General features: G+C 47.8%; 8 protein-coding genes across 21 annotated transcripts; 2 read left to right on the top strand and 6 right to left on the bottom strand.

Moving 5' to 3' along the window:
- Window positions 1-14: 14 nt before the first annotated feature.
- eif1 (eukaryotic translation initiation factor 1) lies at window positions 15-1,862 on the bottom strand. Its single transcript, XM_049744420.1, has 4 exons — window positions 1,631-1,862; window positions 740-903; window positions 513-614; window positions 15-441 (listed from the first exon to the last, which is right to left on the bottom strand). The coding sequence occupies exons 1-4, from the start codon at window positions 1,659-1,661 to the stop codon at window positions 397-399; spliced, it is 342 nt and encodes a 113-aa protein (XP_049600377.1). The 5' UTR covers window positions 1,662-1,862; the 3' UTR covers window positions 15-396.
- Window positions 1,863-2,747: 885 nt separating this feature from the next.
- Window positions 2,748-5,055, bottom strand: LOC125983282 (serine/arginine-rich splicing factor 2). 5 transcript variants are annotated; one of them, XR_007486666.2, is made up of 5 exons: window positions 4,408-5,055; window positions 3,556-3,835; window positions 3,319-3,371; window positions 2,959-3,039; window positions 2,748-2,846 (listed from the first exon to the last, which is right to left on the bottom strand). XR_007486666.2 is itself a non-coding variant. In XM_049744410.2 (3 exons), exons 1-2 carry the CDS (start codon window positions 4,800-4,802, stop codon window positions 3,571-3,573), a joined length of 660 nt encoding a protein of 219 aa, XP_049600367.1. In that variant the 5' UTR covers window positions 4,803-5,055; the 3' UTR covers window positions 2,864-3,371; window positions 3,556-3,570. The 5 variants fall into 5 exon arrangements, 1 of the variants encoding a protein (XP_049600367.1); XR_011088399.1 differs by having other exon boundaries at window positions 2,959-3,371; XR_007486664.2 differs by lacking the exon at window positions 2,748-2,846 and having other exon boundaries at window positions 2,864-3,229.
- A 160-nt stretch (window positions 5,056-5,215) lies between these two features.
- On the bottom strand, window positions 5,216-8,358 carry LOC125983285 (uncharacterized). 3 transcript variants are annotated; one of them, XM_049744415.1, is made up of 15 exons: window positions 7,901-8,358; window positions 7,741-7,783; window positions 7,483-7,555; window positions 7,314-7,416; window positions 7,190-7,229; window positions 7,040-7,068; window positions 6,630-6,669; window positions 6,457-6,521; window positions 6,351-6,383; window positions 6,033-6,060; window positions 5,892-5,956; window positions 5,789-5,818; window positions 5,664-5,705; window positions 5,463-5,548; window positions 5,216-5,380 (listed from the first exon to the last, which is right to left on the bottom strand). In XM_049744415.1, the coding sequence occupies exons 3-15, from the start codon at window positions 7,498-7,500 to the stop codon at window positions 5,345-5,347; spliced, it is 615 nt and encodes a 204-aa protein (XP_049600372.1). In that variant the 5' UTR covers window positions 7,501-7,555; window positions 7,741-7,783; window positions 7,901-8,358; the 3' UTR covers window positions 5,216-5,344. The 3 variants fall into 3 exon arrangements, with proteins under 3 accessions (XP_049600372.1, XP_049600371.1, XP_049600374.1); XM_049744414.1 differs by having other exon boundaries at window positions 7,741-8,358; XM_049744417.1 differs by lacking the exon at window positions 7,741-7,783.
- Window positions 8,359-8,515: 157 nt separating this feature from the next.
- spns1 (SPNS lysolipid transporter 1, lysophospholipid) lies at window positions 8,516-12,581 on the bottom strand. Of its 6 annotated transcripts, none has more exons than XM_049744384.2 (15): window positions 12,485-12,581; window positions 12,350-12,405; window positions 11,797-11,901; window positions 11,325-11,546; window positions 11,192-11,257; window positions 10,823-10,959; window positions 10,545-10,696; window positions 10,409-10,475; window positions 10,194-10,336; window positions 9,957-10,109; window positions 9,630-9,819; window positions 9,472-9,537; window positions 9,281-9,379; window positions 9,025-9,193; window positions 8,516-8,949 (listed from the first exon to the last, which is right to left on the bottom strand). In XM_049744384.2, exons 4-15 carry the CDS (start codon window positions 11,536-11,538, stop codon window positions 8,879-8,881), a joined length of 1,527 nt encoding a protein of 508 aa, XP_049600341.1. In that variant the 5' UTR covers window positions 11,539-11,546; window positions 11,797-11,901; window positions 12,350-12,405; window positions 12,485-12,581; the 3' UTR covers window positions 8,516-8,878. The 6 variants fall into 6 exon arrangements, with proteins under 6 accessions (XP_049600341.1, XP_049600343.1, XP_049600345.1 ...); XM_049744386.2 differs by having other exon boundaries at window positions 11,797-11,915; window positions 12,485-12,521; XM_049744388.2 differs by having other exon boundaries at window positions 11,797-11,824; window positions 12,485-12,503.
- A 179-nt stretch (window positions 12,582-12,760) lies between these two features.
- nfatc2ip (nuclear factor of activated T cells 2 interacting protein) lies at window positions 12,761-15,394 on the bottom strand. Its single transcript, XM_049744404.2, has 9 exons — window positions 15,291-15,394; window positions 14,462-14,563; window positions 14,257-14,317; window positions 14,091-14,181; window positions 13,894-13,983; window positions 13,587-13,785; window positions 13,284-13,428; window positions 13,104-13,198; window positions 12,761-13,038 (listed from the first exon to the last, which is right to left on the bottom strand). Exons 1-9 carry the CDS (start codon window positions 15,300-15,302, stop codon window positions 12,877-12,879), a joined length of 957 nt encoding a protein of 318 aa, XP_049600361.1. The 5' UTR covers window positions 15,303-15,394; the 3' UTR covers window positions 12,761-12,876.
- Window positions 15,395-15,576: 182 nt separating this feature from the next.
- Window positions 15,577-18,203, bottom strand: sgf29 (SAGA complex associated factor 29). Of its 3 annotated transcripts, none has more exons than XM_049744405.1 (10): window positions 18,058-18,203; window positions 17,714-17,788; window positions 17,564-17,639; window positions 17,407-17,479; window positions 17,092-17,156; window positions 16,891-17,020; window positions 16,570-16,716; window positions 16,358-16,393; window positions 16,115-16,277; window positions 15,577-15,893 (listed from the first exon to the last, which is right to left on the bottom strand). In XM_049744405.1, the coding sequence occupies exons 2-10, from the start codon at window positions 17,777-17,779 to the stop codon at window positions 15,777-15,779; spliced, it is 873 nt and encodes a 290-aa protein (XP_049600362.1). In that variant the 5' UTR covers window positions 17,780-17,788; window positions 18,058-18,203; the 3' UTR covers window positions 15,577-15,776. The 3 variants fall into 3 exon arrangements, with proteins under 3 accessions (XP_049600362.1, XP_049600363.1, XP_049600364.1); XM_049744406.2 differs by having other exon boundaries at window positions 18,102-18,202; XM_049744407.2 differs by having other exon boundaries at window positions 18,053-18,132.
- A 795-nt stretch (window positions 18,204-18,998) lies between these two features.
- On the top strand, window positions 18,999-20,089 carry nupr1b (nuclear protein 1b). Its single transcript, XM_049744422.2, has 3 exons — window positions 18,999-19,206; window positions 19,393-19,529; window positions 19,826-20,089. Exons 1-2 carry the CDS (start codon window positions 19,110-19,112, stop codon window positions 19,518-19,520), a joined length of 225 nt encoding a protein of 74 aa, XP_049600379.1. The 5' UTR covers window positions 18,999-19,109; the 3' UTR covers window positions 19,521-19,529; window positions 19,826-20,089.
- Window positions 20,090-21,430: 1,341 nt separating this feature from the next.
- doc2a (double C2-like domains, alpha) lies at window positions 21,431-24,617 on the top strand. The gene is made up of 10 exons (XM_049744423.2): window positions 21,431-22,149; window positions 22,517-22,596; window positions 22,796-22,870; window positions 22,990-23,099; window positions 23,162-23,288; window positions 23,435-23,494; window positions 23,644-23,837; window positions 23,913-23,994; window positions 24,054-24,150; window positions 24,236-24,617. Exons 1-10 carry the CDS (start codon window positions 21,909-21,911, stop codon window positions 24,370-24,372), a joined length of 1,203 nt encoding a protein of 400 aa, XP_049600380.1. The 5' UTR covers window positions 21,431-21,908; the 3' UTR covers window positions 24,373-24,617.
- Window positions 24,618-24,724: the final 107 nt, after the last annotated feature.

The raw sequence follows: 24,724 nt of genomic DNA, 5'->3' as shown, positions 1-24,724 counted from the left end.
ACCGCTCAACAACATATGGAGACGCATCATTTTATTGAAACACCTTAAGTACAAAACAAAAAAAGTTACATGAATAGTGCCTCCGCATAGTGGCACAAAGACCTAAAAAGGGAAAAAAAAAAGAAGTAAATAACCCAGGGAAGGCATGAAGACGTCATCACCATTCGTCTCGGATGTTGTGAGGAGTTACAGGAAGTCTGCGCTGCCGCAGAGAGTCTGCCCCCTGGTGGTGGAGGGCGGCAGTGGTGGTACACAGTCCCATGTTAGAACAGCTTGTTCACCTTAGCTAGTAGGAGCTGGGGCAGGGAGAGGAAGAGCGACAGCAGCACATTGGGGGTGGGGGCCTGGGGGTGGGGGAAATGATAGTCTTCCGGGTGAGGGGGCTATTGGTAGCGTCTAAAAGCCGTGTACTTTGAGCTGCTCATCTTTGGCCAGGTCAATCTACAACAAAGATGACACAGTGAATGAGCTGCAAAGGGTAAACAAATGAAGGCAGGATGACTGCGACTCACATCTATGAGGAACTGGCAGATGTGCTTCCGCTGATCTCCCTGAAGTTGGATCACTTCACCATACTCCGGGTGCTCGATCACGGTCCCATTGCAAGCAAATTTCTGTTGGGTCAAGCGGCAAACAATGAGATACTCGAGTGACAGTTCTTTGTATCGGTGACCAAAAAGAACAAAGCTGAATCTAATCGAAAACAATAATGGGTGTCAAGTAACAAGAAGGTGCAGACCTTCTTGAAGGCCTTGACTAGCTTCTTCTTGTCATACTCGGCGGCGATGCCCTGGACAGTCGTGAGGGTCTTCCTGCCGTTCCGCTGTTGGATTCTTATGTGGATGTAGTCTTCTTTCCCAGTTGGGAGGCAGTCATCACCCTTAGTTGCATCAGCAAAGGGGTCTAGGGGTATAAATATGAACAATGAGCTCATGGAGCACACGGTTCATCGCGACCGTATCAGCCAAATCCCTCGACTGGCTCGGGAATCCTGACTCAAAGGTCAAATTGCGCAGTGCCTGCGCATGCCTATTGCTGCTCCCCATAAAAAAAAAAACTCCAAGATTAGATTTCACGCTTTCACTTTGGAGGAACCAATGAAATTAAACAGGCCACTTATGACATCAGCGGCGTGCTTTCCAGCACCCAGTGAAGACAATGCGAGGACAATAAAAACAACAAAACCGACGGTGTCGAAGCACATCGAAAGGAGGATACGTCAAAATAATTGACCAAGATTTTTTTTCAGATACCCCTGGCAACTTTCCTGGTAATCCAAATTGGCACGATAAAAGAACATCAACTTTCCTGTGAAATTGTTTTTCTGCAAAATAATTTAAAACCTTAGTTAGAAGAAAAACTGTCAAGGATAAAAAGCTAACAGGCTGTTAGCTTCCTGCCAAATGGCGGCCGCGTTGACATTAGCTCAGGCCAGCTAATCTGCTAATCGCCGAATTCCATCAAATCATCACACAATATTATTGCATCAATTTAAACGTTAACGTCACGCCAAACCTAATCGTGTACGAGAAAGAAAAGAAAACTCAATATTATCCGAACATCTGTAGTGAAAAAAAAAAAAAAACATCGCTTGCCCTTCCCCCCACCCTGTCGCTCCCATAACACTCACCAAAAGTTTGGAGGTTCTGGATAGCGGACATACGATAAGATTTGCTTTCCTTTCGGATAGTAACTTGGTTCGCGAGCGTTGCTTCGTCGGCTGAGTGGGTTCGGGTCGTGCTAGTAGCGTTCGGGCCTAAAGAAAGGGCGACGACAGGCTAGGCTAAGTTTAGCTTTTTTTCTTTTTTTCCGCTCGGCGTTGCCACACAAGCTGACTCAAAATGGAGTCCGGAGATGGTGAGCATCAAGAAAAACAAGCCTTTATAGCCCCGCCCACAGTACGTCATCACGCCTATGACGTGCTAGGACATCTGACGAATCAGAGGAGCGACTCCCATCAGGTGTCGCTTCAGGCACAGGCTGACGTTCCAGTTTTGATTACTTTAGTTCATGGCAGCTATGTGGCTCAAGCACAAGTAGTAAAAGAAACATTCAAAAAAATTAAACTCAATTGTCAGTTAAACAGTGGTCGGCCGTTCATTTTTGTCGTAATTCACCTCAGCAGGACGTTTCAAAGTAACGTTTTGGGTACTTCCTGTTGTCGAAAGCCCTATAGCAGGGGTCGGGAAACTTTTTGGCGGACAGAGCCATAAATGCCCATTTTTTAAATAATTTCCCGTGAGAGCCATACCATTTTAAAAAAAAACCGATAGGTTAAATACAATTAAATGCATGTATTTTAATTAAGACAACGATTTTTTGAGTGTACTAATGTATTTTTTAATAATGTTTTTAACGTCGCCAAGAGAGCTATATATGGCTCGCAAGCCATAGGTTCCCGAACCCTGCCCTATAGCAAAGATAGTCTTACATGCTATCGTTAAACTTTTTTTTGGCTAATCAAGACACTATGGCCGTAATTTTGTTGGATAAACAATGATAAATTTAGTGACAGCCCTTGTGCACATTAAGACTACATGATTATTATGATTATTGGCACCTTTACCCTGTTTTCCTCACCCTGCACAATACAAATTTTATCATGTTTGGACCACCCTAGTGTGTCATTTTGGAGATGTGAAGATTCTGCCTGCCAGTGGCGATTTATTTTTTTAAATACTGATGAGCGGTCATTTTGATTTCCAAATAGTATTGTCATCTTTAAGTGAGGGATGCTTAAGCTTGCGTGTTATACAGTAGTAGTTTATTAAAAGACCACCAACATGGATCTGCGGAGCTTCCAGAAGGTTGCAGCTGCACAGCTCCAGTCGGTGCAAGTAAAAAACCTACATGTCATAAAAAAGACAATGTGAAGAAAATCTTTAATGAAAGTCACATGGAAAAAAAAATAATGCAACTAAAAGAGCAGATGGTACAAGAGGGGCGTCGCGAGCGTACCGCTGAGGGAAGAATACTGCAGCGCTGAGGGCACCAGCAACACACAGCAACACCTTAGCAACAACTGCATCACAACTGCGCCTAGTGCACAAAGACAACATTATGAAAATAAAAAAAGTTTTTGATGATAACAGCCGACTACAACCATGTTTCGCTTTAGACATGAAACCACACCGACTCCTTGAACGGGAGTGTCCGAGTCCATGGAGCGGAGCCACTTGTTTAGAAACCCCAGGACAGTAAAACGTCCCTTGCAACACCAGCCCGCTCACTAGAGAGCAAAGGTTTATATTCATGACGAAAAGCACAGAGGAAAATAAAAGAAAGAAAAAAAACCGACGCAGAAGCCGCAAAGACAACCTTCTCCGGAACAAGCGGCTTCTTGCCCTGGAACATCATCATCCATCCTTCACCTGAAAGAAAAAAAAGAAAAATAAAGTCAGTAGGGTAGGAGATCAAGCTTCAAGGCTGTAAATGTCACAAAATCAGAATACTTTTCCACGGCACTTCACATGCCAATAAGAAAACTGGACATTCAACAAGACAGTCATTGTTAAGTCTCAAGTTCATTGTAGATATGCAAAATAAAGTTCTCACCCAGGTTGCTGCCAACTAGGGTGAGTCTCCTCCATTCTCAGCGGCTGACTTGGGCGGGCTTTTAGATCTGGACCCAGAGCCTCTTTTTGGAGGGGAGACGGAGCGACTGGCGGACCTGGAGCGGGACCTGGAGCGGGACCTTGCGTTGGTCTTCTTGTTCCGAGGAGAGCGGGACTTGGATCTGGAGTAAGATCTAGAGCGGGATCGGCTGTAACGGGATCGGCTTCGGGAGCGAGAGCGGGACCGAGAGCGGGACCTGCTGCGTCTTCTTGGTCGGGGGCTGCGGGAACAAAGTTGACATGTAGACATTGTAAACCTTTTTGCCACATTCACATATACATGTAACATATTGATTAAAGTACCAAAGGGGTGAAATAATTTGGGTAAAATTGAGGAATGCATCACTAATTAGAGATTAATCTTTAGGTATGTTGATATACTTCAAGGTGGAATAATACGTTTTGATAAACTAATGCACTTAGCTGATTGTAGCAGTATAAATATTTTGTCTATAAATAATAAATTCATTGTTTTTCGTGCTTAATACTGTTTAAAATTCATTTTGCGACTGAAATAACATCACGTGCTGAGGGTTCAGGTAAAAAGACCAATCACGGCTCATCTTCCGAACATTACATGACCAAACTCAGAAACTAGATGATCATTAAATGTACATGAAAAATAATGATCAAAATTTAAAAAGACAGACAAAATCAAACAGTATATTTTTGTTTTTCCTGCCTTTTAAAATGAAGCGCCAATGCACTTCTGCTAGAGCACCGTGCATTGTTGACCATGCTTTGCCAAACAAAGCGTCTCCGCTTGGCTCCATTTTTTTTTTTTTTTTCTTACCTTCTGCTTCGGCGACTGGAGCCTCCGTACCTTCGAGGTGGGCCTCCTCCTCCTCCTCCGCCACCGCCGCAGCTTCCACGACGCCCGCCGCTGTAATGCGAATCCGGAGGTCTGCCGTAGCGGGCCATCTGGACGCGCAGCTCACGTCCGTCCAAAAGCGCGCCGTCCATGGCGTCCATGGCGTCCTCCGCGTCACGCTTGTCGTTGAAGCGGACGAAGGCGAAGCCGCGGCTATCCTTGGAGTAGCGGTCTCGCGGGATGTACACGTCCCCGACGCGGCCGTACTTCTCGAAGACGTGCCGCAGGGTCTCCGGCGTGGTGCGGTACGTCAGGTTGTCCACTTTGAGGGAAGTCATGCCGTCGACGTCAGGCGGAGGCCTTCCGTAAAAACTCATGGTGCTGCCGCCCGCCGAGTGCTGTTCGCCTTCCTGAGAAAAACAAAACTAATCACACCCAACTCACTGGTGGTCGCCTTCTCACTCGGCGTTGGATCCCGCCCAAGCTCGTTATTTTTGTTCGATTGTTTGTTTTTAAGAACGCAATCTTCTTAAGAGAGCATTTAATCCTTCATCTCAAAACTACGTTCGATACAAAATGGCTCACTCGCTGCCGCCCTCGAGTGCCTTCTTCTTCCCCTTCGCCTTCTTCTTCCGGTAGTGCATCATAAACAACCACATGATGCAACACTGCCACCTTGTGCTTCGGAGCAGGAGCCGCACTTCTACCCCAACATGAGCATTCTTATATTAAATATAAGAATCTAAATTCTTATCAGACATTTGCTTGTAACGCCAATGAGCACAGGAAATGATTTTTGTCAACTTTAATTACATTGAAAAACACTAGTGTGGATGAAAACATTCTCAGGAGTCGTCAGTTCAACAAAAAAATTATAAAAAACAAAACGACATTGACATTGGTCAAGCTCCATTCCTCTTTACATCCCATCATGCAGCGGGCTAGATGACATCACCTGCAAGGCAAAGTAACTCATCTGATGCTCGCCATTGACAAGACATCCAATTGGGAATCTTCTGAAGCTTATCTCCACTTACGCTGGGTTGATTGACGTACTTCTCCTCGCCGTCATCGCTGTCGTCGTCGTCTTCATCCCTTTGGGACGACAACGTTGGCGTCTCACCTGGAAGTAAGCATCAATCCATCAGGGAGGAGGCAGCAAGGGCGCTGCCCACCTTCCTGACAAGGTTCCACTTCCTGCTTGCCAATCAGATTGACAACGATGACGATCAACTTACCCTCTGGAGGAAGCGCAGTCACGTTCAGGTAGCCAGGGTGAGCTGAGGAGAGACAGTTAGCTAAGACAGGCTCTAAGACAGGAAGTCAGCAGTAACATAGGTTGGTGATCTTTGCAGGTGCTTACATTGGACGTTCTCGTAGCTGTGCAGTTCGCCTGCAACAAAGACGTGGTGTCCATTTTTAAATGACCACTACCGAGAAAAGCCGGCAAGTGCGTCGGATGCTACCTGAGCTTGGCGTGGAGGCGCCGCTAAGATTGGCAGCAGGAGGCTCGTCTCCTGGCAACACGATTCTGCAAGACCGACAACAAGGACAAGATCAGACAGGACATGGCAGGCACTGTGATGCCAACAACCTGTAGAACTTACATGTAATCTGGACCAAGAGATTCTTGTTCTGTGGAAACAAACGACAAACAAAAAAAAATCATGCATTTCTCTTTGGATAACAATTCTTATATTTCCACTCACACAACTCAAAGTGCTGAACCTCCACTACAGGGCCAGCCAGCATTTTGTCTTTTTCAGTTCCTCAGACCAGAGACAGAGTTCAGCAAAGATGTAGAAGAAGAACCCAAAGCACAAGAAAAACACTAACTGAAGAAATAGTAGAAGTACAAAAAAAAGCCCCGAACATGAAGGAAAACCAGAATCAGAACAAGCGTGTGAAGGTATTTGAAGGCTCACCATTGTGGGAGTTCTGGTAGCTGTGGTTACTTTCTGCAGAAAGAAGACCAGGACTAAAAAAAAATGTCCTTCAACTTGGTGGAACTTTTTCATCCTTTCATCTCACCGCTTTCTGATAGCTCTCTGTCGGATCTTCCGCTGCGCTGACTTCCACCACCCAAAGCGGGAATGCTTGGAACATGAAAGATGTGAACATCAACCATGTGAAGAATGTCATTAAAGATGTGATGAGGAACATGACAGATAAGACACGAAAGTCCAGAATGTGGCGCAACTCACAAAGGTGACGGCGGGCCAGGAGTCAGGTGAGTCGACTGATCTGCAAATCAGTAAAAGTTTGTGCTGATAAAAGCTTCCTTTGTTAGCCTCCACAAACCTTTGCTTCAAATGTGTTAGCTTTTAATTTGTCATTTTTAGCATCTGCCATATCTGCTTCTGCCACAAACTTGCTTCAAAATGCAACATAGTCATTTAGTTTCTTAGCTTCTGCCAAATTTAGTTTTAGCGATAAACAGTTGTCAGATGGCTGCGGATGTTCTCGTTCATCCAGAAAATGGATTGCAATTGGTCGTCTTACATGTTTCACTTCCTTGTCTGAGCAGGTTTCAATAGTTCTTCCTTGAGGCCTCATCTAATTTAGCTTGTTAGCTTTAGCCATAAACGTAAGCTTCTGGAGCTAAACAACTTACGTGGATGGACCAGTGTGAATTGAGAGGACCTGTGTGTGAGAGACAAAAATTGAATTGAGTGGACCTGTGTTTCAGGGACAAAAAATATCGAGTGCGACCCGAAAGTGATTGGTCGCATTGTGATCGGTTCCACCAAAGCGTTCAACTCACGGGATGTACATGCTGGTGTAGCGTGCATCTGGAATGGAAACTGACGACACCAAAACAGAAAATAAAAACAGTTCAGTTGAACACATTGATGACAGAAGGTGACGAGAAGTGACATCATGCGAACCGGGTGGTCCATTGTCCCTGCAGTGAAGACATGCCAACGCCAGGGCGACGCCGCACGCCAACACGGCGGCCGACACCAGTGCGGGCAGGAGCAGAGATGCGACCTAAGGATGTAACCACAACGCCAGTCAAAAAGCGGGCAGGGCAAAAACGGATCACCCACAACTCACGTCAAAGGAAGACAACATGGCCGACACGCCACACTCAGGAAGTCGCAGCGCCGCTGCCGCTGAACTTTGTGTCCTTGTGAACAAAGGAGAAAACAGTGAGGATGAAGATGACGACAAAGCAGATGATGATAAAAATGAAGAATTGAGTTAACATAAAGATGATGAAGTAGATGATGGACAAAGAGGAGGCGAAGGAGAAGACATAAGACCAAGTAGAACAAAATAAAGATGATGTAGAAGAAGACAAAAAGGTGAAACCTTTTTGGCTGTCGAGTGTTTTCAGAGCGTGTCAGGCAGCCATCTTGTATGAAGGGTGTGCGAGGTACAGAGAAAGAAGCGTCAATGACAGGATGAAGGCGAACTGGAGGACTTCCCGTCAGCCAGGTGCACGCGGGGAAAAACGACGCCGTGACGTCACCTCAGCAACGGCGCCTCAGCAACGGCGGTCAATGTGCGAGTAGATCTGGGCCGGTCAGCCGTTTCGGGCTCCTCGCCGCCGACGCGGGCTCATCTGGCAACGACTTACTCCCGCCCCCTTCCTGCTCCTCTAGGCCAATCGCCCGCCGCTTTCAACGCCACACGCGCTCAAAGCGGGCTCCTCTGCCGCGATGGAAGAAGATCTTCACACCGATGAACAGGAAACCACATCGAGGTGATTGGGGGGGGGGAGAGGGCGGAACTACACCTAACTAAACCCGCACTGAACCACCTGGATTTGTCTGAGACAGGCAGATGACTACATGACAAGATTAAGATGAGATGAAAACCAGAGCCGAGGACAACTTGGGACGGCAATCACCAGGAAGTCAGACTTGTTGGATGTCGAGAGGACAACGAGCAAAGCAGAGGACGATTAGTAAATATAGTAACTCTGAGGAGGCGAGTAGACATATGCCGAAACGTTGACTATAAGATAAGTAGTAGAAAATCTGGTTTGCAAACTACGAGTTGGTTAGCCAGTACTGGATGATTAGCAAGCACCTAAAAGGTGACCAGTGACTAGATGCAGTCTCGTCCAAACAAGTGACATAAATGAAGGAGTAAACAACTTATCTTGGTTTATTTGGTTGATCTAAGAAGCCAGTTAGCAAAGCGGGCGGCCACCGAGGCCGCAGGTGGGAAAATGACAAACGCCGGTAACTACAAGAGCAGAAAGTTGAACACCTTGACAGAAGCGGACACATAGCAAGTTAAGAAAGGGCAACACTAGTATCCTAAAAGACCGCACAAACAGTTGAGTATCCTAAAAGTGGTCTTTTCTTATTAAAAAAAAAGCCTTTTTCTGGAGATGTGGCGTCATTAGAGTTCGCTGCTGGACTTGTCTCAAATAAAAAAAAAAGTGATAAAAATATCAGCGGCTGCTCCCTCCCACTGGGAAAAGACGGCTGGCAGGCCGTCAAATCAGAACGCTGGACACTGGAACCAGAGTGGATCGCCCACTTTTGGGCACCCGGATGGGCTCGTCATCTGCGGACACACCGAGTCACATCATATTGCCACCGTCACCTGATGTGCTGCGCGTAAGCGAGCGTGCTAGATCACCTGCGGGGGTAAAGTTCTCTGCTCGGTGGCGATCTCGCTCGATGAAGAGGGCGGTGGCCAGGAAGAAGGCTCCGCCCCCGACGGCCACGAAGGCGCACAGGAGCAAAGAAAGTTGAAGCGAGCGAAACTGCCACAGGAAGGAATCCCGTTTCCTCAAAGAATCCGACACCTGAAAGAAAACAGTGGCGCTGGATAATCACGCAATCTGGACGATAAAAAAATGAGTCGCGTGCGACAAGATGGAACGCACGCGTACCACTCCGATGAGATAAGGACTTCCGGCATCTCCAAGAAGATGCGAGATGACAATCTGAAATGCCTCGGCGGTGGAGCGCCGCGTAGGAACCACCACATACTAACAACAACAACAAAAAAGAAACACAAGCATGTAAGTAGAAGAATAAGGAGGGAGAAGAGAGGAAACGTGCGTCACGTCACGGCACTGACCAGCAGGATGTCGGCCACGATGGCCCAGTTCATGGACAGGAAGGTTTCGCCCAGGAAAATAAACACCTGCGCACAACACAACGTTGTCTTCATTCCAAACAACAAACCAGTGGCGAGCGCCGGATGACAAGTGGCAGAGGTGGCAACGCTCTACTCACATAAGTGGCAACGGTGCTGGCCTGGGCACAGACCACAGCGAGGTAGAGGAAGGGCGCCGAGAGCAGGAGGCCAGCAGCACATACCAACGGGTCGGCGCGCGGCGTTCGGCTTCGGAGCCGACGGCTGATTTGGACTCCGCTGGCCACGCCCAGCACGCCCGTCACGCATGTGATGGCGCCGAAAATCAGACTGCAGGCACAAAATCACCAAAGTTATGAGACAGATGGGCCAGTTGCCAGTCCAGAAAAAAAAAGGTGTAAAAACTGTTGTTAACGTTACGTCTCAATTCCGAGCGACATCCCCTTCCCTCCCTCCCCGGGGCTCACCTGTCCGAGGATGAGCAGTGAGCTTCCTGGCAGGGCGCGCGTTCACCCGTAAACATGGCTGCCCTGAACAGGAAGGTGGGCGCCCACAGCGCCAGGGAGCCCGTAACAAAGGCCACAGCTGTGAAGCCCAGCGTGGACAGCACGAAGCTCGGGCTGCAAATGAATCACCGCAAATATAGAGAGCGCATCGGGTTAGTATTTAGCAAACGGGCGAGCCCAGCCGGCTGGTGCACCTACTTCCTGCTCAGCGCTCGCAGGTCGTCCGTCCAGCTGCTGTGATGAAGCTGATGTTCGGACCGAGCTTCTACGGCACCGCGTTTGGGCTCCTGCACCACCAGGACCAGAAGCAGCACGGCCACCAGACCCAACCCTGGCGTCACCTGTGACAAAGCCAGACAACTTAGACAACAACAAGCACATGCACGGACACGGACGCACAGCCACGGACGCACCCTCAGAGCCCAGTGCCAGTCCTTGGCCACGTTGCTGACTTGGGAGCCCACGATGTAGCCCAGGCCACTGCGGAGAAAGCAAGAGGATCTCACTGTCAGAAATGAAGGCGCACGTCGGCGCCGGCGGCGCTCCTACCTGCCGACAGGAATGGCAAAGTAGAAGACAGACAGCATGTTTGTGCGGCGGTCCTTGACATAGAGGTCGGCGATGATGGTGGGCGCAATGGTGGAGTAACTGGCCTCGCCTACGCCCACCAAGCCCCGTGTCAGCAGCAGTGCCCAGAAGTGCTGAAAGCAAAAGACAACACAGGCACTCGTCGTCACCGGCCGCACAAGCCAATTCGCCCATTGAGCACACAGACGAGGACAACATGGAGGAGGACAAATGGCAAGTTTGCGAAGGTTGCCGCTGACCTCCTTGGGCGTGTAGGAGCTGACCAGCGTGACGACGGACCAGAAAGTGATGCCGACGCTCATGATCAACTTGCGGTTGTAGCGGTCGCCCAGGTAACCAAAGAGCGGCGCCAGGAACATGTAACTGCAGATGAAGACTGGAAACCAGAGGCAGCAGGGAGTGAGGTCACCGCCCACATCCGCCGCCTTTCGTCCAGTGCTCAATCTTGCACCGACATAGCGACCATGTTGGATGTGGCAACAATTTCAGGAGGCGAATCGCCCGTCCCCTTTTCAGCGATGGTCCTACTCTGCCACATCCAACATGGTCCACGTCCAGTAGAGCGCTGAAGGCGGCATCCGCGTACACTATGTCGGACGTGCTCTCACCCGTCTGGAGCAGACCCGATTTGCTGTCATCGATTCCAAAATAACGCTCAATGTCGGGAAGGACACCTGCCGGGCATATGACATCATCAGCGTGCAACCTGTCGTGTGCACATTCGCGTGCGCACGCTTGTACCTGCGATGGTGAATCTATCCATGTAGTTGAGCAGGTTAATGTAGCTCAGGATCAGGACGGTCAGCACAGCACGCACTGGCGTCACGCCGCTAAGTTCCTCATTCTGCACCGCATCCCGACACTGCACTTCCACTTCCTCCTCCTCCGCTGATGCCACCTCGCTGTCGTCAGACAAAAACGGCGCTGCGTCCGATGCAGGCGCGTCCGCGGACATGGCGGCCGCTGGGGGCAATGACAGACAGCTCATGCAATTAGCTACAACCACATCAAGGAGATTCAGCTTTATGTCATGTACTAGTATCCTCTTTGTCCTCACCAGTAATAGAATGACTTCAGTGGGGGGTAAAAAAAACATGACTCAGTAGTCTGTCATTCTACTGATGTGCAGAAAGGATTTACCAGTGAGGACACACAGTATACTAGTATATGAACCTACAAGTAGATTTGCATATGATGCATGTTTGAAGTGTACCTAATCAAGTGGCCTGACGGCGCAGCGTCTTGAAGAAGCAAAGTCACGAGTTGCATTAGAGATGGGCGTGTCTTGGAGGAATGTGTGGACGCGTTTCTTCCGGGACTGAAAGCATGTGACTGGACAGCTTTAACGGGCAATCAATCATTCGCTCATCAACAAGACTTATTTATTTTTATTCCCCCCCGATCATCATGTATAAATTAATCGCAAATGCAGTCTTTAAATCACATTTATAGATAGAATTTCCAAAGGAATTCTTGGCCCTTTTGGCCTCGACTATGTCACCAACTGTTACTAAGTGTAAGATAATTAATTCAGTGCTCGTAAGCACGTAGGAATTTGCAATCGACAAATCACATACGTGTGACGTTACTGGCGCCTGATACGAGCGAATCCGATAAACACTTTAACAAAATTAAAATAATAATTATTATAAATAGACGAGCGCCTGAGCAGCATGTTGATCATGTCAACATATGTTCTAATGTGTTGCTATTGCGCCATCGGAAAGCCCAAAATAAACATGGGGGGGTGAGAAACTTGTATTTACCTCCAAATGCGACGACTCAGACGCTTTCGTCCACTTCGGACTTAATCTCCCCGAGGCTGTTAAACAAACATGTTTTTGTTGCTTTCTTCTTGTTGTCGCCCGGCGAGAAAAGTTTGTGCGAGTGGAAAATCTCACAAATTATATTTGGTTGCTGCCGCCATGATGCTTTGCTGTCAACTTCCGGTCCGTAGCTCACGTGACGGACTGTCACGTGTCCGCATCTGACAGCTGAGGCAAAATTGGCCCACGTGACCCAAACAAGCTGACGTTTTGAGCCTTTTGTCATCGATTATGTTGATAACCAAATATATTTCGGTGTGAATAAACAATCCTTGCCTTTGCTGTAAATATTGTTTTGCTCTCTATGAACAACTCCCTAACGTGCACATATTTTTTACAAGAAGGCAACAATTAACCAAAAAATGTCTTTAATGTCATCCAGAGTACAAACAAAATCTTCTTAAAAATACAGTGATTTATTTTCCCCAGCACTGACAAAAGAAGGCATCAGTGCTTTTGTGTCAGCATCACGTCCACACCTCGATGATGTCTCCGTCCTCCATGTGCAGCTGCGCCGGCGTCTGTCCCTCCGTCACCTTGCAGCCATCAAAGTGAAACTTGACTTTCTGCTTGCTGGTGTCGGGGAGCGCAGATACATACTGCGAGAAAATGCCGCCAAGCTCCGCCTCCTACAACACCCATTAGCCGTTATCCAAGTGAACGAGAGTGGTAGGAAGTGGCGGCGGTTACAAACTTTGTGCACGGAGAAGACCCGCGTAGAATCTCGGTCTTTGCCCTGCAGACGCACCGTGATGACCGGGCTCTCATCTGTTGCCATGACGACGCATTCTAGACACACACAACAAACATTAATACATGACAGGCTGGCATTGGAGAGGTTTGACAAAAGACTTGCACTTGTCATGTGACTCACCCAAGATGTCAGCAATGTCCAGGCCCAAGTCGCCCACATTGGCCTCGGCAGAAAGCTCCGCCTCCTCCCTCAGCAGCCGCAGGCGGAAGGCTGGCACGCCCAAGATGTCCGCCAACTGATTCAGCATCTGGCCCACCGATGTGCTCTGGGGTGCACCGCGGGGGGACATTTTGAGGCACAAGCAGATTTTGGCAAAGTCTGTCAAAAACTATCATGAAGGTTGAATAATTGATTGATTGTTGACTGATTGTTGATTGACTTGACTAAAGTGATTGAGCGCAGGTGGCATGTGTGCGCACGTACCATCGTGACGGGCAACTTGTAGACGTCAGTGCGACATCGCACCTTCAGCACCTGTTGGTCACATGACCGCAGCCCAGTCTCCGTCATGATCATCACGTCGTCAGCATCCTGCTGTGGAAGGTTACGTCGCCGTCCCCTGGTGGATACACCATTGGGGGAGAAGACGGCGTTCACGGCACGCAGCTTCCTGTCCACCTCGCTGACACGTGCACACACACGCCATAGTTTTATTGATGTTGCGCAACAAAGTAGCAAAGTGCTAATAATGTGCAGCGTCTTGCAGCTGTACATATGCAAGGTCACTCACTTTATCTTCTTCTTTGAATGTCGCGACGGTTTCTGGAAGGAAATGTCTGCTGGGGAAGGGGGAGAAGACAGCAAGGGACTTTCTTCCTTTCTGACACACACACACGCACACACACACACAAACATATGATGAATTTTGTGTGTGTGTGCATGCGCTACTTCCTGGTGTGCACGCGTTACTTCCTGGTGTGCACATACACTTCCTGTTCGTCATCAGAGTCGCTGATGGTGATGCTGAGCTTTTTCTGACCCGCCGTCGGCGACCACAGTTTGTCCACATCGCTGTTGTCTGCGGACAAAAAGAGCAAAAGTGGTATTGAAATTTGTCATTGGCAGAAGCAACATCTTCCTGGCCCCCTCCGACCTGGTCTTTCATATTCTGTCAAGACTGGAATCTTCGTCTTCAGTCGCAGGCTGCTGTTCACCTTCAAGACAGCCAAACATTCAGCGGCATCATTGCACTGCTGGCCTGAACAATAACTTGACGTTTATTTCGATTCAGACTGTATACAATAAAATGTGAATTAAAGACATTGCAGTGCCTTTTATTATTTATCATTTGAACTGACCTTGTTAGAGTAGATGGGCACGGGGACAATGGCCGCAGAGTCTAAGATGCGACGGCGTTTGGGCGCCGGCTTGACCGCCGCCGCCGAGTCTTCATCAGAGAGCTGGCTGACGGAGACGCCACATGACAGGAAGGAAATGGCATTTTCTGATTGATCACCTACTGCCACACGCTATCAACTGCTCGCGTGCTGTGACATCATTGGCAGGAAAAGTATGCGCTTTGATTCCAGATGATGTATCAAATAGAAAATACAAATACTTTCTTAAAAAAATAGTGACGAATTTTTAACACCATTTTCTTCGTGCTTCAATGATATTGGTCTTGATGATTAAAAAATATATCAATTTTTGTCATAAACCTAGAGGATAATTTGGGCTAATAAGGAACATTTTCTATGTTCTCATTGTGTATAAACTATCTGAAATTTTGGGTCAGGGGTCAGGCTTTGATCTTTGGAGATCGCAACGCAATGGGGAAAAAATGAAAACTTGTCCTTTATTAGCCCAGATTACGGTTTTAGTTTTGAATGGTCAGCATTTGAAACTACAGCTCTAAGTTGCAAAACAAAACATATCGACTCCAATGCCGTGGGTCACTTACATGGGAGAATAATAATTGTTTATTTGCGCATGTTTTGAAGTGAAGCTGAGGGCTTGTTAAGTTATCTTGGGCTAGCTACATGCTACTTTGACTGTTTACATCACTTTGACGTCAAAGCTACGGGTATGCGCTAATTAAACACAGAACTCTGTAATGTCAAGAACAGTTTCTGGAGTTAATCTAGTTGTTTCTGCTTTATAACCAAACAACATGAGAGACGAACTCACCGATTCCGCCATCTTGTGTTTTATCGCGTACACGTCATTGATGCATTAACGGACTTGCGCCGTGCTGCCTTCAGTGCAATCCGCCGTTGCGAAAATATCCCGCTTACTTGTGCTTTTGTAAAAATAGCACCCACTCGTGCACTATTTACATACTACTACTAAATTGACCAAATTGTGAGATAGGACTTTTAAGAAGTGCATGGACATCCGTGCACTAAAATGGGGTTCACTACAATGCATAAGTTGTGTGATGCTTATATTATGTGCTCATTAACAAATACATGGCTCACTTTGTATCTTTTAATGTTTAAAAACAATTTCACACATATTTTACTATTTACAGTTAATATTAATGACATATTTCCTTGCAAGTTAAAAAAAACCCCAAATGATTCTTTTGGCAGAATGCACTTCCTTGCTTTGCCACTAGGTGAAGTTTGAGGCGAAGGTAATGTGCGACGATGTCTTGTGCACTTTGGTTTGCTTTTACTTCTTCTTGTTCTCCTTGCAGGCTACCACGTAACGTTGAGCCACGTTGAGAGGCGGTGAGTACCCATCGGCGTACGACGTGTCTTCGAACAGCACCGAGTAGTCGTCCTGGGGCTGCACACCACAGTGGCAAAGCAAACACAACAATCATTTACCTTTTTTCGCACACCTTTCAAACCGTTTTTCAAAGCATTTTAAAATCATCGTCCCGGATCACCTGTGGTAAATTTGAGCTTTCAGCGAAAAGTACTGAAAGAGCCAACGGTTGATCCAAGTCAACCTGCAAGGGTCACGTAGCCTGTGTGCGCGTGTGCCCGTGCGTGTGTGCGACTGACCCTGTGCGGCGGGGCGTGTATGAGGGCGCGGTAGAAGCAGGTGGTCTGCGGGTAAAGGGCGAGCACCAGCTGGTCTTTGCTGAAAAGCGCCTCGGGGTCCGTCTCTGGGTTGGCCTTCCATTGCGGCAGCGGGATGATGCGACGCCTGCTCAGAGTGTGTCGCCTGATGCAAGCGCACACACAGGAAGTGACATCAGTTCCCACTAGCGTGGCTGACAAACTTCCTGTGGGTGACATACTCACTCTTTGCCCTCTTCATCAATGTCATCCACCTCGTACCTGACAGAGGTTACAAGTGGTGAGTGTGGTTTGGTTTGTTCATAATTGCATGAGCAGAGAGCACGCACATGTTTAATCATGCCACAAAAAAAGTGTTTTGCCGTTTATAAGTTGTAATATCAGTGTTGCCCACTAGATGGAGGACAACACAGACTTGAATTATTGTGAACTCTCACTTGTTTGCAGCGTGGCTGTAGCTCACAACCTCAGCCAGGATCCACTGCTCGTCTCCGTCCACCGCTTTGACCCTGGCCGCCACCTTGTCTCCCTGCTTGGCCACATAGTCACCGCTGGCGGGCGTGGCCCCACACAGAGGGGGCGGGCTGAAAAGATGGACAGACACTGTTTTGTGAGAATAAATATTTCATGGACTGACAAAAACAGCAGCATAAGCCAAGTTCTGATATGTTGGCTGGAGTTCGCTTTTCAAGAATGTAGGCGGGCTTCACTGCAAAGCACCAATAAGCACGTCAACTAAAAAGAGCGTGGTGCGGCACCTCTCGCCAGGCTTGCCAATCCAGAGCGGCAGCGTCATGGCCGACTGCTGGAGAAGCGTCATGAGGACGCCACGTCGCATGGTCTTCCTGGGGGGGTCGCTGTCGCTGTAAACTCCGGCCATCTTGGCGGCTGCAACGGACAACAAGTGTGATGAGGTGAGCGGACGCCGGGGACAAGACGGGACGCAAGCGCGTACGCACCGATTCTTCGCTCCTCCAATAACGACTTGATTTCAGCTATTTTGTCCAGTGCACGACGCAGGATCCTGAAAACGAGACAAACTTCAACGGTTAACATGGCAACACTCTTGTAGTCATCTGTTGCAACACCTTCCACATTGTCAGTCGTTACCACGACAACTACTATTGCAACTCATTGTCCCCAGAATAACGTGACACATTCATGTTACACCGTGACAATTGTTTCGGTGGCAATAAGTGACGTGTTTGCCATGCGTTACCATGACAATGGTTTACAGGTGTCAATGCTTGCCATGACAACACGAGTCAACCGACCCACACTCCGCCTCCGCGTCTGCCTTGGCAGTGGTGTAAAGTCCTCTCAACTTGGTGCGGTAGTACGGCGACGCTGCGGGACAACAAGTGCACGTTCAGGTCAAACACGTGCCGAACGTGCCGTGTTGATCGCCAAGAAACAAAGACGCCCACTGACTTTTGTTTTCCGTTTGCATCCTTTCGTGGGTTTTGTGGATGTTGAGCAGGTTGTGTTCGCTGCGTGACCGCTCCTCCTGAAACACACGTGCACGTATTTGACCATGTAGCCAGACGCGCAAACACACAAATGACACTGTTGCAAGCTGACCTGCGTGTGTCTGATGAGTTGATGGAGTTCAGTGAGCAGCTCAGCGATCTTAGTATCTGCTGACATCTTCTGCAACTACATACAACAACACTTGTACTTTTGAATAAAAAATGAGGCTATATTAAAAGTTTGAATTATATTATATGCTCTAAATGACGAGTGTTATTTTCCAGCTATTCGCTTCTATTAGCTAGGAGCCCATGCTAGGCTTGTGTTCGCCAGGACCAAGAAACAGAATAAAACAAAACCGTACACATGTATATGCCATTAAATTAAATCAGCCAACGCTTGCTTTGATTGGCACAAAAGCATCAAAACGACGTAAGGTTGCAAATTAACCTTACAAAGATTATCCGCTTGTTAGCACGTTAGCTTCGTTTTTCCTTACTTCCGCTTAGCGGCTTCTTCGTCTCTTTTTTCGTGTTGTCGAAACAGATACACACAGGGCGCACTGTCGCCTGCTGGACGCTAACACGCACTGACGAGCATGTCGAACTGAGCTCACCACACGTAAAAAAAAAGTTGTAAAAAGTCCAAGTCGGAATGCTCAGACTTTGTAGACTCCTCCTTTAAGAACAGTGATGTATATTGTTTGTTGTTGTTTTTGGTTTTTTTTTTTATTGTTTTTTTTTATTCTTTAAGTCATGTTCGAAATAAAGATTCATTCATTCATTAATTGGAGCCAACGTGTCGATTCGTGTTTATTCTTTTTTGTACACGTGAGCACGTTCTGCATGCGTGTTATTTACCAAGTATAAATGTCAAGTCGGCAGCAAAGCACAAACTATCTTATCTTGTGTGACCTGCTTCTCTGCCATTGCAGCTGTGACTCGCAAACACTGAGCGCGCGCGCACACATACGTTTTTGTCAGTGACCTCGTCCTGGTTTTTTTAGCTGATAAATTTGTTGGATGTTTCTGGGTCATAGTGGGGCGGCGGCGAGATAAAACTAATAATCATTGCTTTTTATTGGACTTGAACTGTTCGACCTTCGATCGCAAAACAAAATGAAAAAAAAACGAGTTGTTGGAAAACTCTTGATTGATGGATTCATGCATGTCATCAAAAACTTGGACTATGAATACTACACAAAGACGTGACAAAGTGATGAAAACTTTGTCTAGCTGAAATTTGGGCAGACATATTTACTTGTTTTTGTCCTCGTTTTTGAAAAGGAAGTCCAGATGCGCAACTGATGCAATAGCAGGAGGAGCCTGGAAGTTTCCAGCAAAATAGCGGATTGTGGCAGCCTAGGGGGAGGAACTGGACTGTCCCATAAAAGCGCCACTGAACACAAACACGCAGACAGAGCAAGCGCCAGAGCAGAGCGATCTTGAGCACAGCCGGCCAGTTTGTTTTATTTTTCCTGCGAGAGACAAGAAAAGCAGCAGCAGTCATGAGTCACGTGGACGTCAAGAACTTGAAGCCCACCAACTTCGAGGACCAATACTACGACCAGTACGAGTACTACAACCTCAGTGACAAGTATACAGGTCCACATCTTCATCATTATCATGATCACCATTATATTTCTGTGTGCCCTGTGATCGGCTGGTAGTCAGTGCACCTTTTACTCAAAAGCAGCTAAGATGAGTTCAATGGAGGAGAAAATGGATGGTTGAACGTTGTTTCTGCTGTTGTTTTTCTCGGTGTTGCGCTGGCGATGATGACATCATCAGAGGGGGCGTCGCGCAAAGGCCGCTCGAAGAAGGAGGCCAGTGACAACACCAACAGGCACAATCCGACTGGACACGAACGCAAGATAGTCGAGAAACTTCAAAACAGCGAAAAGAAGAGCAAAGAGTGAAAGTCAAAGGTCAGACCGCTTTTGTTTTTCTTACTTTAATACGCCGCCTCCCTCCCTCCCACGGCCAGACGCTCTCAAGCGGTCAAGTTCCTGGCATCATTCAATAGGCCACGCCCCTTAAAGGCCAGTAAAAGTACTTGTGGTATCGCTGAGTACTCGTGAAAAAAGCATTTTCACAATACAGTGCGACTTTTCTTTTTTTTTTCAGAAGCACGTAACAAAACAGTTTAACGGAGTATTGATGGCATTTGAATTTATTGCACTGGGCAAGAGTATTTAACTTGAACGTGATTGTGCCCCCCCAGGACCCGTCTGACGGCTCAAGCGGACACGACCTGCACTGACCATGGCACGGGAGCGCCCACGTTTATCCGTCCCGACGCCTACGTGCGTCCTGACGATGACATCGGCTGCGTGTGACCCTCACCAAGCACCCAAGCCCCGCCCACCCGCAACGATGGCGCGCGTGTTGGCAGCGGGAACATTTGGGTGTTGATAAGGTGGATTTTGGAGTAAAGTTTCAAATGGTTGTTGATAAAAAAGAAACAATAAATATAATGTGAACAACACTGCCCTCTGCTGGACTGATCATCACGTGTTGTTATTCCACCCAATTTCTGACATAAATTTTCCACACGTCTTTCACATACTGGCACATTGCTGTCGTACATAGGTCAGGACATTGCAAACGTGGGCGTTGGTCATCGTTCATTTAATAGAGACGACTTCCATTTTATGGCCTTTGTTACCTTTTCTACCTCAACTTGAAGTTTGTTCCATGTTTGTGTCTACGTGTCACTCATGCGGTCAGCAAGGACACTTATTAAAGTCACCTACACCATCTGATCTTTGACCCCGCTCCTCATGCCCAGGAACACAGTAACAGCCAGCCCATATATGGGTGGTGTGTGGAAGGAGGGGGGGGATTCAGCAAGGACAAGGAAGATGGGAATTCAACCAAGGCCATCCTCCCTCCCCACGGACTCCACCCAACATGCACACGCACACACATACATACACAGAACTCCCTGAAAATAAGATGATACAGCTCAAGGGAATGTCTTTGAAATAGACATGTAAACATAATAATAATTCATAATGTACAGTATCAGTATATTCTGAAAAAGTGTTGGCATTATTGTGTGCTTAGTGCAGTGATGGCTGGGAGGAAGATGCTCCTCCCGTGTGTGTGTGTGTTGGATGCATACATGTATCATTAACTATCATTAAACACAAATTACACAGAGGATGAAGAGGAGGAAGACAGATGCGAGGTTTACTCCAACACCCTCCAAGGCTCTGCAAATGGGGGTTTTGTAGTGAGGGTGAGTGTGTTGAGGGGGGGAAATCATGATAAAAGGAAGAGCCTCCTCCTCCTCCTCCTCACAGGATGGAAAGAAAACAGTCGCAAGAGCACACAAGCTTATGAAAAAGAAGGTGTGAACATCCCTCCCATCTTCTTGCCCCCCTCCCTCACTGCTTTCCCCTTTGCTGGATGCCACTGTCCGCTTAAACAGCCACCTGTTAGTCAGATGACACCCTGATCAGCTGGACTCCACTTGCTTTGGCTTCATTGGCATCATCCTAACAAGGTAACACACACACACACACACACACACACACACACACACACACACACACACACACACACACACACACACACACACACACACACACACACACACACACACACACTGGTCACTCGAGCGCAATAAGAATGTGCGCCTGCAATCCGTGTACTGATATGATGTGTTGTGATCCATTCGTGATATTGCTGACGGACGATCGAGGTAAATGTGCGACTAGACCTTTGAAACTTTTTCCGTTGGTGTAAAACGCTCTCTTCTCTACTTACTTGACATTGTGGCAAGCGCTGATTATTTCTTAAAACATCAGTTGCAACTCGTTAAGCAGCTCCACTTGCTCGCTTTGGAGCGCCCCCGTGTGGAGCTCACTTGAGGTGCAGGCAGAGCAGCAAAACTTTCAACATGTCACATGCACGCGCACACGCAAAGCCGTCAATCAGGATTCGAAGGAGATCATGAAAGGGGAGTGTGAAAACGAGCGGGGAAGGAGACATCTGAGGATGCTGTGAATGGTCGCCGAGATACGAGCGAGCCAGTCAATCCTTTCATGAGATCTGAGACGGGCAATTCTTTTATGGGCGTCATGGCATGTTATGCCAGCACTAGCAGTCATATGACTTCATTGCAGACATCAAAGTCTCACTCCCACCCGCAAACAAACTGACTGACAACTTCTGAACCAATCCACAGGTGATCTGTTTTGATTGACAGATCTGCATTCATCTCATTTAGTTTTGAACATCAATCTCACATTTGAAATAAACAATTCAATCAATGGGCAGGTAGTTTGTTTTCAGGCCGGATGAGCACGAGGAGGACCAAGAAGAAGCTGAGCATCTCCATCCAAGAGCACATGGCCATCGACGTGTGTCCGGGCCCCATCCGCCCCATTCGCCAGATCTCGGACTACTTTCCCCGCCGCTCGCCCACCTCTCCTAGGTCGTCGTCAGGTCTCGGCCCCTCCGAGACGGCGTGCGGCCTGCAGGGGGACGGGGACGCAAGCACGTCAGTGGACACCGTCGGCTCGGACAGCGACGACTGCAGTGAGGCTCCCCGTCATTCCGTGTGTGCGGCTCAGCTAACAGGCTATGTGGCATGCACAGCATGCTAAATTAGCATGCCGCTGTGTGTTAGCACATGATTTTTTTTCAGTTCAACTTTTACGTGAGGAACTGGAACGGTTGTCAAAGGTCACACCAACAAACACATTAACTCACGATGCTCCGATACTACGAAAGCGATACGCAAAGATTTGGACAACCAAGTTCAAGAGAACTTTGCTTAGCTATGTGCTAGAAGATAGCCGCTAGCAGATGATAAATTACACCACGCACGCCACCTTTGTGTTAGCACATGGTGTCCATGGTCTCATATGTTGTGAGTGTAGGATGTATTTCTTTGTGTGAGCAGCGGAATTGGGAACTCTGGAGTTTGAGCTGAGGTACGAGCAGGCGACCAGTCAGCTGCATTGCACCGTGATTAGAGCCAAGGTAAGACGCAAACAGGAAGTCCACGCACGTGAATCACGTGACAGGAGGAAAGACATTGACTTATAATCATGTCAAAAATTATATCAACCTGACATAACAACATAACTGATCATTTAAGGCAGAGTTCCTTAAATATTTGGAGACCATTCTACTTCCCCCGTTTAGCGAAGCAGCCATTAAAGGGCACCTGCTTCCACAGGGCCTGAAGCCGATGGACTTTAACGGCTTGGCTGATCCCTACGTCAAAGTTCATCTGTTGCCCGGCGCCTCCAAGGTCAGACCGCAACCTTCTACAATGTTCTACAACCCTGCTTCTCCCCCAAAATTTGATTCACCAAGATCTAAATATGCAGTGCCGTAAATGACGCTAATGATGCTAACATGTGCCATCAGGCCAACAAGCTGAAGACAAAGACCATCCGCAACTCTCTGAGTCCCGTGTGGAACGAGACATTGACCTATGTAGGAATCACACAGCAAGACATGAACAGGAAGACACTCAGGTGGGTTCACGTCTCCACCTGTCAAGTTGGACTTTTGAACTCTTCCATCTCGGCTTCCGCAGGCTGACTGTGTGTGACGAGGACAAGCTGACTCACAACGAGTTGATTGGCGAGTCGCGGGTCTCTCTCAAAAGAATCCAAGGAGACCACACCAAACATTTCCATACGTGCTTAGAACATCCTCCACCGGTACACTCGCACTCACTTGTGCTCACTCATACACAGTTCAACACGTCCTCATTTGTGTGTGTGTGTGTGTGTGTGTGTGTGTGTGTGTGTGTGTGTGTGTGTGTGTGTGCGTGCGTGTGTGTGTGTGTGTGTGTGCGTGTGTGCAGCTGCCGTCTCCCAGCACCATGGGTGAAGCTCTGCGAGGGATCTCCTGCTACTTGCGAGAGGTAAAATCCCAACTTGTAGTGGTCAATATTTGGCTCACCAACTGGAATTTCTTCACAACTGTCAATTTGTTTCGTGCTCAAGGGGGTCAAAGGTGCCTCAAGATGATCAGTGGGTCAATCCATCAATGACATCATTCTCTCATCCTTAGTGGGAGAATGAGCAGCTGCACAGCCTGGAGGAACGAGGTCGCCTTCTCCTCTCGCTGCAGTTCTTGCCTCCGCCTTGTGGCGGCGATGACGAGCCAGATGAGGACGGCGGCGGGGGTCTCTGTGTGGGCGTGAAGCGCTGCGCTCACCTGGCAGCCATGGACGTCAATGGCTTCTCCGACCCCTACGTCAAAATGTGGGCCCGTTTATTTGCACAATTAGCATGCACATGCTAATCAGCATGTTGAAATGTTGTCGGTTCTTCTGACAGATACCTGAAGCCTGACATCCACAAGAAGTCCAAACATAAAACTGCTGTGATAAAAAAGACCCTCAACCCAGAATTTAATGAGGTACTAATTAGAGATGCAATAATTAACTGTTTCTGACATCGTGCGTGTGTGCTCTGCAGGAGTTCTTCTACGAGATGTCATTGTCGGAGCTGGCCAACAAGACCCTGGAGGTGACGGTGTGGGACTACGACTTGGGACGTTCCAACGACTTCATTGGTGAGACTTTGAGGGTGCTAACAGGTTAAATACTCGGCCGAGGCCAAATAGTGACCGCACGGACGTCCGTTCGCTTCCCGTGTAGGCGGGGTGTGTCTGGGTGCTCACGCGCTGGGCGACGCCCTTCGCCACTGGACAGACTGCTTGAATAACAAAGGCCAGCAGGTGGAGCGCTGGCACATCCTGACCAATCAGCTGCCCAAAAGCGCCAACCACGACTAAAGTTGCCATGATGGTGGCAACGCGTAACTTGACCGTCAAATCAACAAAAAGCAACAAGCGGAAACAGAAGTGGACCATTGCAAACACAGACTTCAGAACGCTTTGTTTTTGTATTTTATGTCACATATAGCCGGACTGACTTCCATACTTTCTACTTTTTTTTTTAATCACATTAAAAGTCAGTTATCGTGATGAAATGCCACGACTTGCCACCAAAGCACGTCTGGTTTAAACTTTAAACTGAAAAAAAAGGTGTGTTCTACTCTTTTGTCATTGTTTTAAGATTCTATTTGTTTTCAAATATTTTATTATGACTGCGGTGCATGATTTACATCCAACATTTTTAAGTTTG

Source organism: Syngnathus scovelli, chromosome 16 (assembly GCF_024217435.2).
Source record: "Syngnathus scovelli strain Florida chromosome 16, RoL_Ssco_1.2, whole genome shotgun sequence".
Taxonomy (NCBI): Eukaryota; Metazoa; Chordata; class Actinopteri; order Syngnathiformes; family Syngnathidae; genus Syngnathus; species Syngnathus scovelli.
The sequence above is the reverse complement of the archived record's forward strand: the minus strand, read 5'-3'. Positions and strand labels throughout refer to the sequence as shown.

Bases quoted from the DNA above. Each gene is read 5' to 3' on its own strand.
- nfatc2ip (XM_049744404.2), bottom strand. The intron at 14,182-14,256 runs GTCGGAGGGGGC...TTTTGTCCGCAG, and splicing joins GACAGAATATGAAAGACCAG to ACAACAGCGATGTGGACAAA. The intron at 13,984-14,090 runs GTATGTGCACAC...TGTGTGTGTCAG, and splicing joins TCTGATGACGAACAGGAAGT to AAAGGAAGAAAGTCCCTTGC.
- spns1 (XM_049744384.2), bottom strand. From the start codon at position 11,538: ATGTCCGCGGACGCGCCTGCATCGGACGCAGCGCCGTTTTTGTCTGAC. The intron at 10,960-11,191 runs GTGAGAGCACGT...TCTGGTTTCCAG, and splicing joins ATCGGGTCTGCTCCAGACGG to TCTTCATCTGCAGTTACATG. The intron at 8,950-9,024 runs GTGATCTAGCAC...GTGTGTCCGCAG, and splicing joins AGAGAACTTTACCCCCGCAG to ATGACGAGCCCATCCGGGTG.
- sgf29 (XM_049744405.1), bottom strand. From the start codon at position 17,779: ATGTCAGCAGATACTAAGATCGCTGAGCTGCTCACTGAACTCCATCAA. The intron at 17,640-17,713 runs GTCAGCTTGCAA...CGTGTGTTTCAG, and splicing joins AACTCATCAGACACACGCAG to GAGGAGCGGTCACGCAGCGA. The intron at 15,894-16,114 runs GTCAGTCGCACA...TGTGGTGTGCAG, and splicing joins TACACGCCCCGCCGCACAGG to CCCCAGGACGACTACTCGGT.
- LOC125983282 (XM_049744410.2), bottom strand. From the start codon at position 4,802: ATGAGTTTTTACGGAAGGCCTCCGCCTGACGTCGACGGCATGACTTCC. The intron at 3,836-4,407 runs GTAAGAAAAAAA...TTGTTCCCGCAG, and splicing joins TCCAGTCGCCGAAGCAGAAG to CCCCCGACCAAGAAGACGCA.
- nupr1b (XM_049744422.2), top strand. From the start codon at position 19,110: ATGAGTCACGTGGACGTCAAGAACTTGAAGCCCACCAACTTCGAGGAC. The intron at 19,207-19,392 runs GTCCACATCTTC...TGACATCATCAG, and splicing joins CCTCAGTGACAAGTATACAG to AGGGGGCGTCGCGCAAAGGC.
- LOC125983285 (XM_049744414.1), bottom strand. The intron at 7,069-7,189 runs GTGAGTTGAACG...TCTCACACACAG, and splicing joins TACACCAGCATGTACATCCC to GTCCTCTCAATTCACACTGG. The intron at 5,381-5,462 runs GTAAGTGGAGAT...TTTGCCTTGCAG, and splicing joins AGTACGTCAATCAACCCAGC to GTGATGTCATCTAGCCCGCT.
- eif1 (XM_049744420.1), bottom strand. From the start codon at position 1,661: ATGTCCGCTATCCAGAACCTCCAAACTTTTG. The intron at 615-739 runs GTCTGCACCTTC...TTGACCCAACAG, and splicing joins TAGTCAAGGCCTTCAAGAAG to AAATTTGCTTGCAATGGGAC. The intron at 442-512 runs GTGAGTCGCAGT...TCTTTGTTGTAG, and splicing joins TCTGCCAGTTCCTCATAGAT to ATTGACCTGGCCAAAGATGA.
- doc2a (XM_049744423.2), top strand. From the start codon at position 21,909: ATGAGCACGAGGAGGACCAAGAAGAAGCTGAGCATCTCCATCCAAGAG. The intron at 22,597-22,795 runs GTAAGACGCAAA...CTGCTTCCACAG, and splicing joins GCACCGTGATTAGAGCCAAG to GGCCTGAAGCCGATGGACTT. The intron at 24,151-24,235 runs GTGAGACTTTGA...CTTCCCGTGTAG, and splicing joins ACGTTCCAACGACTTCATTG to GCGGGGTGTGTCTGGGTGCT.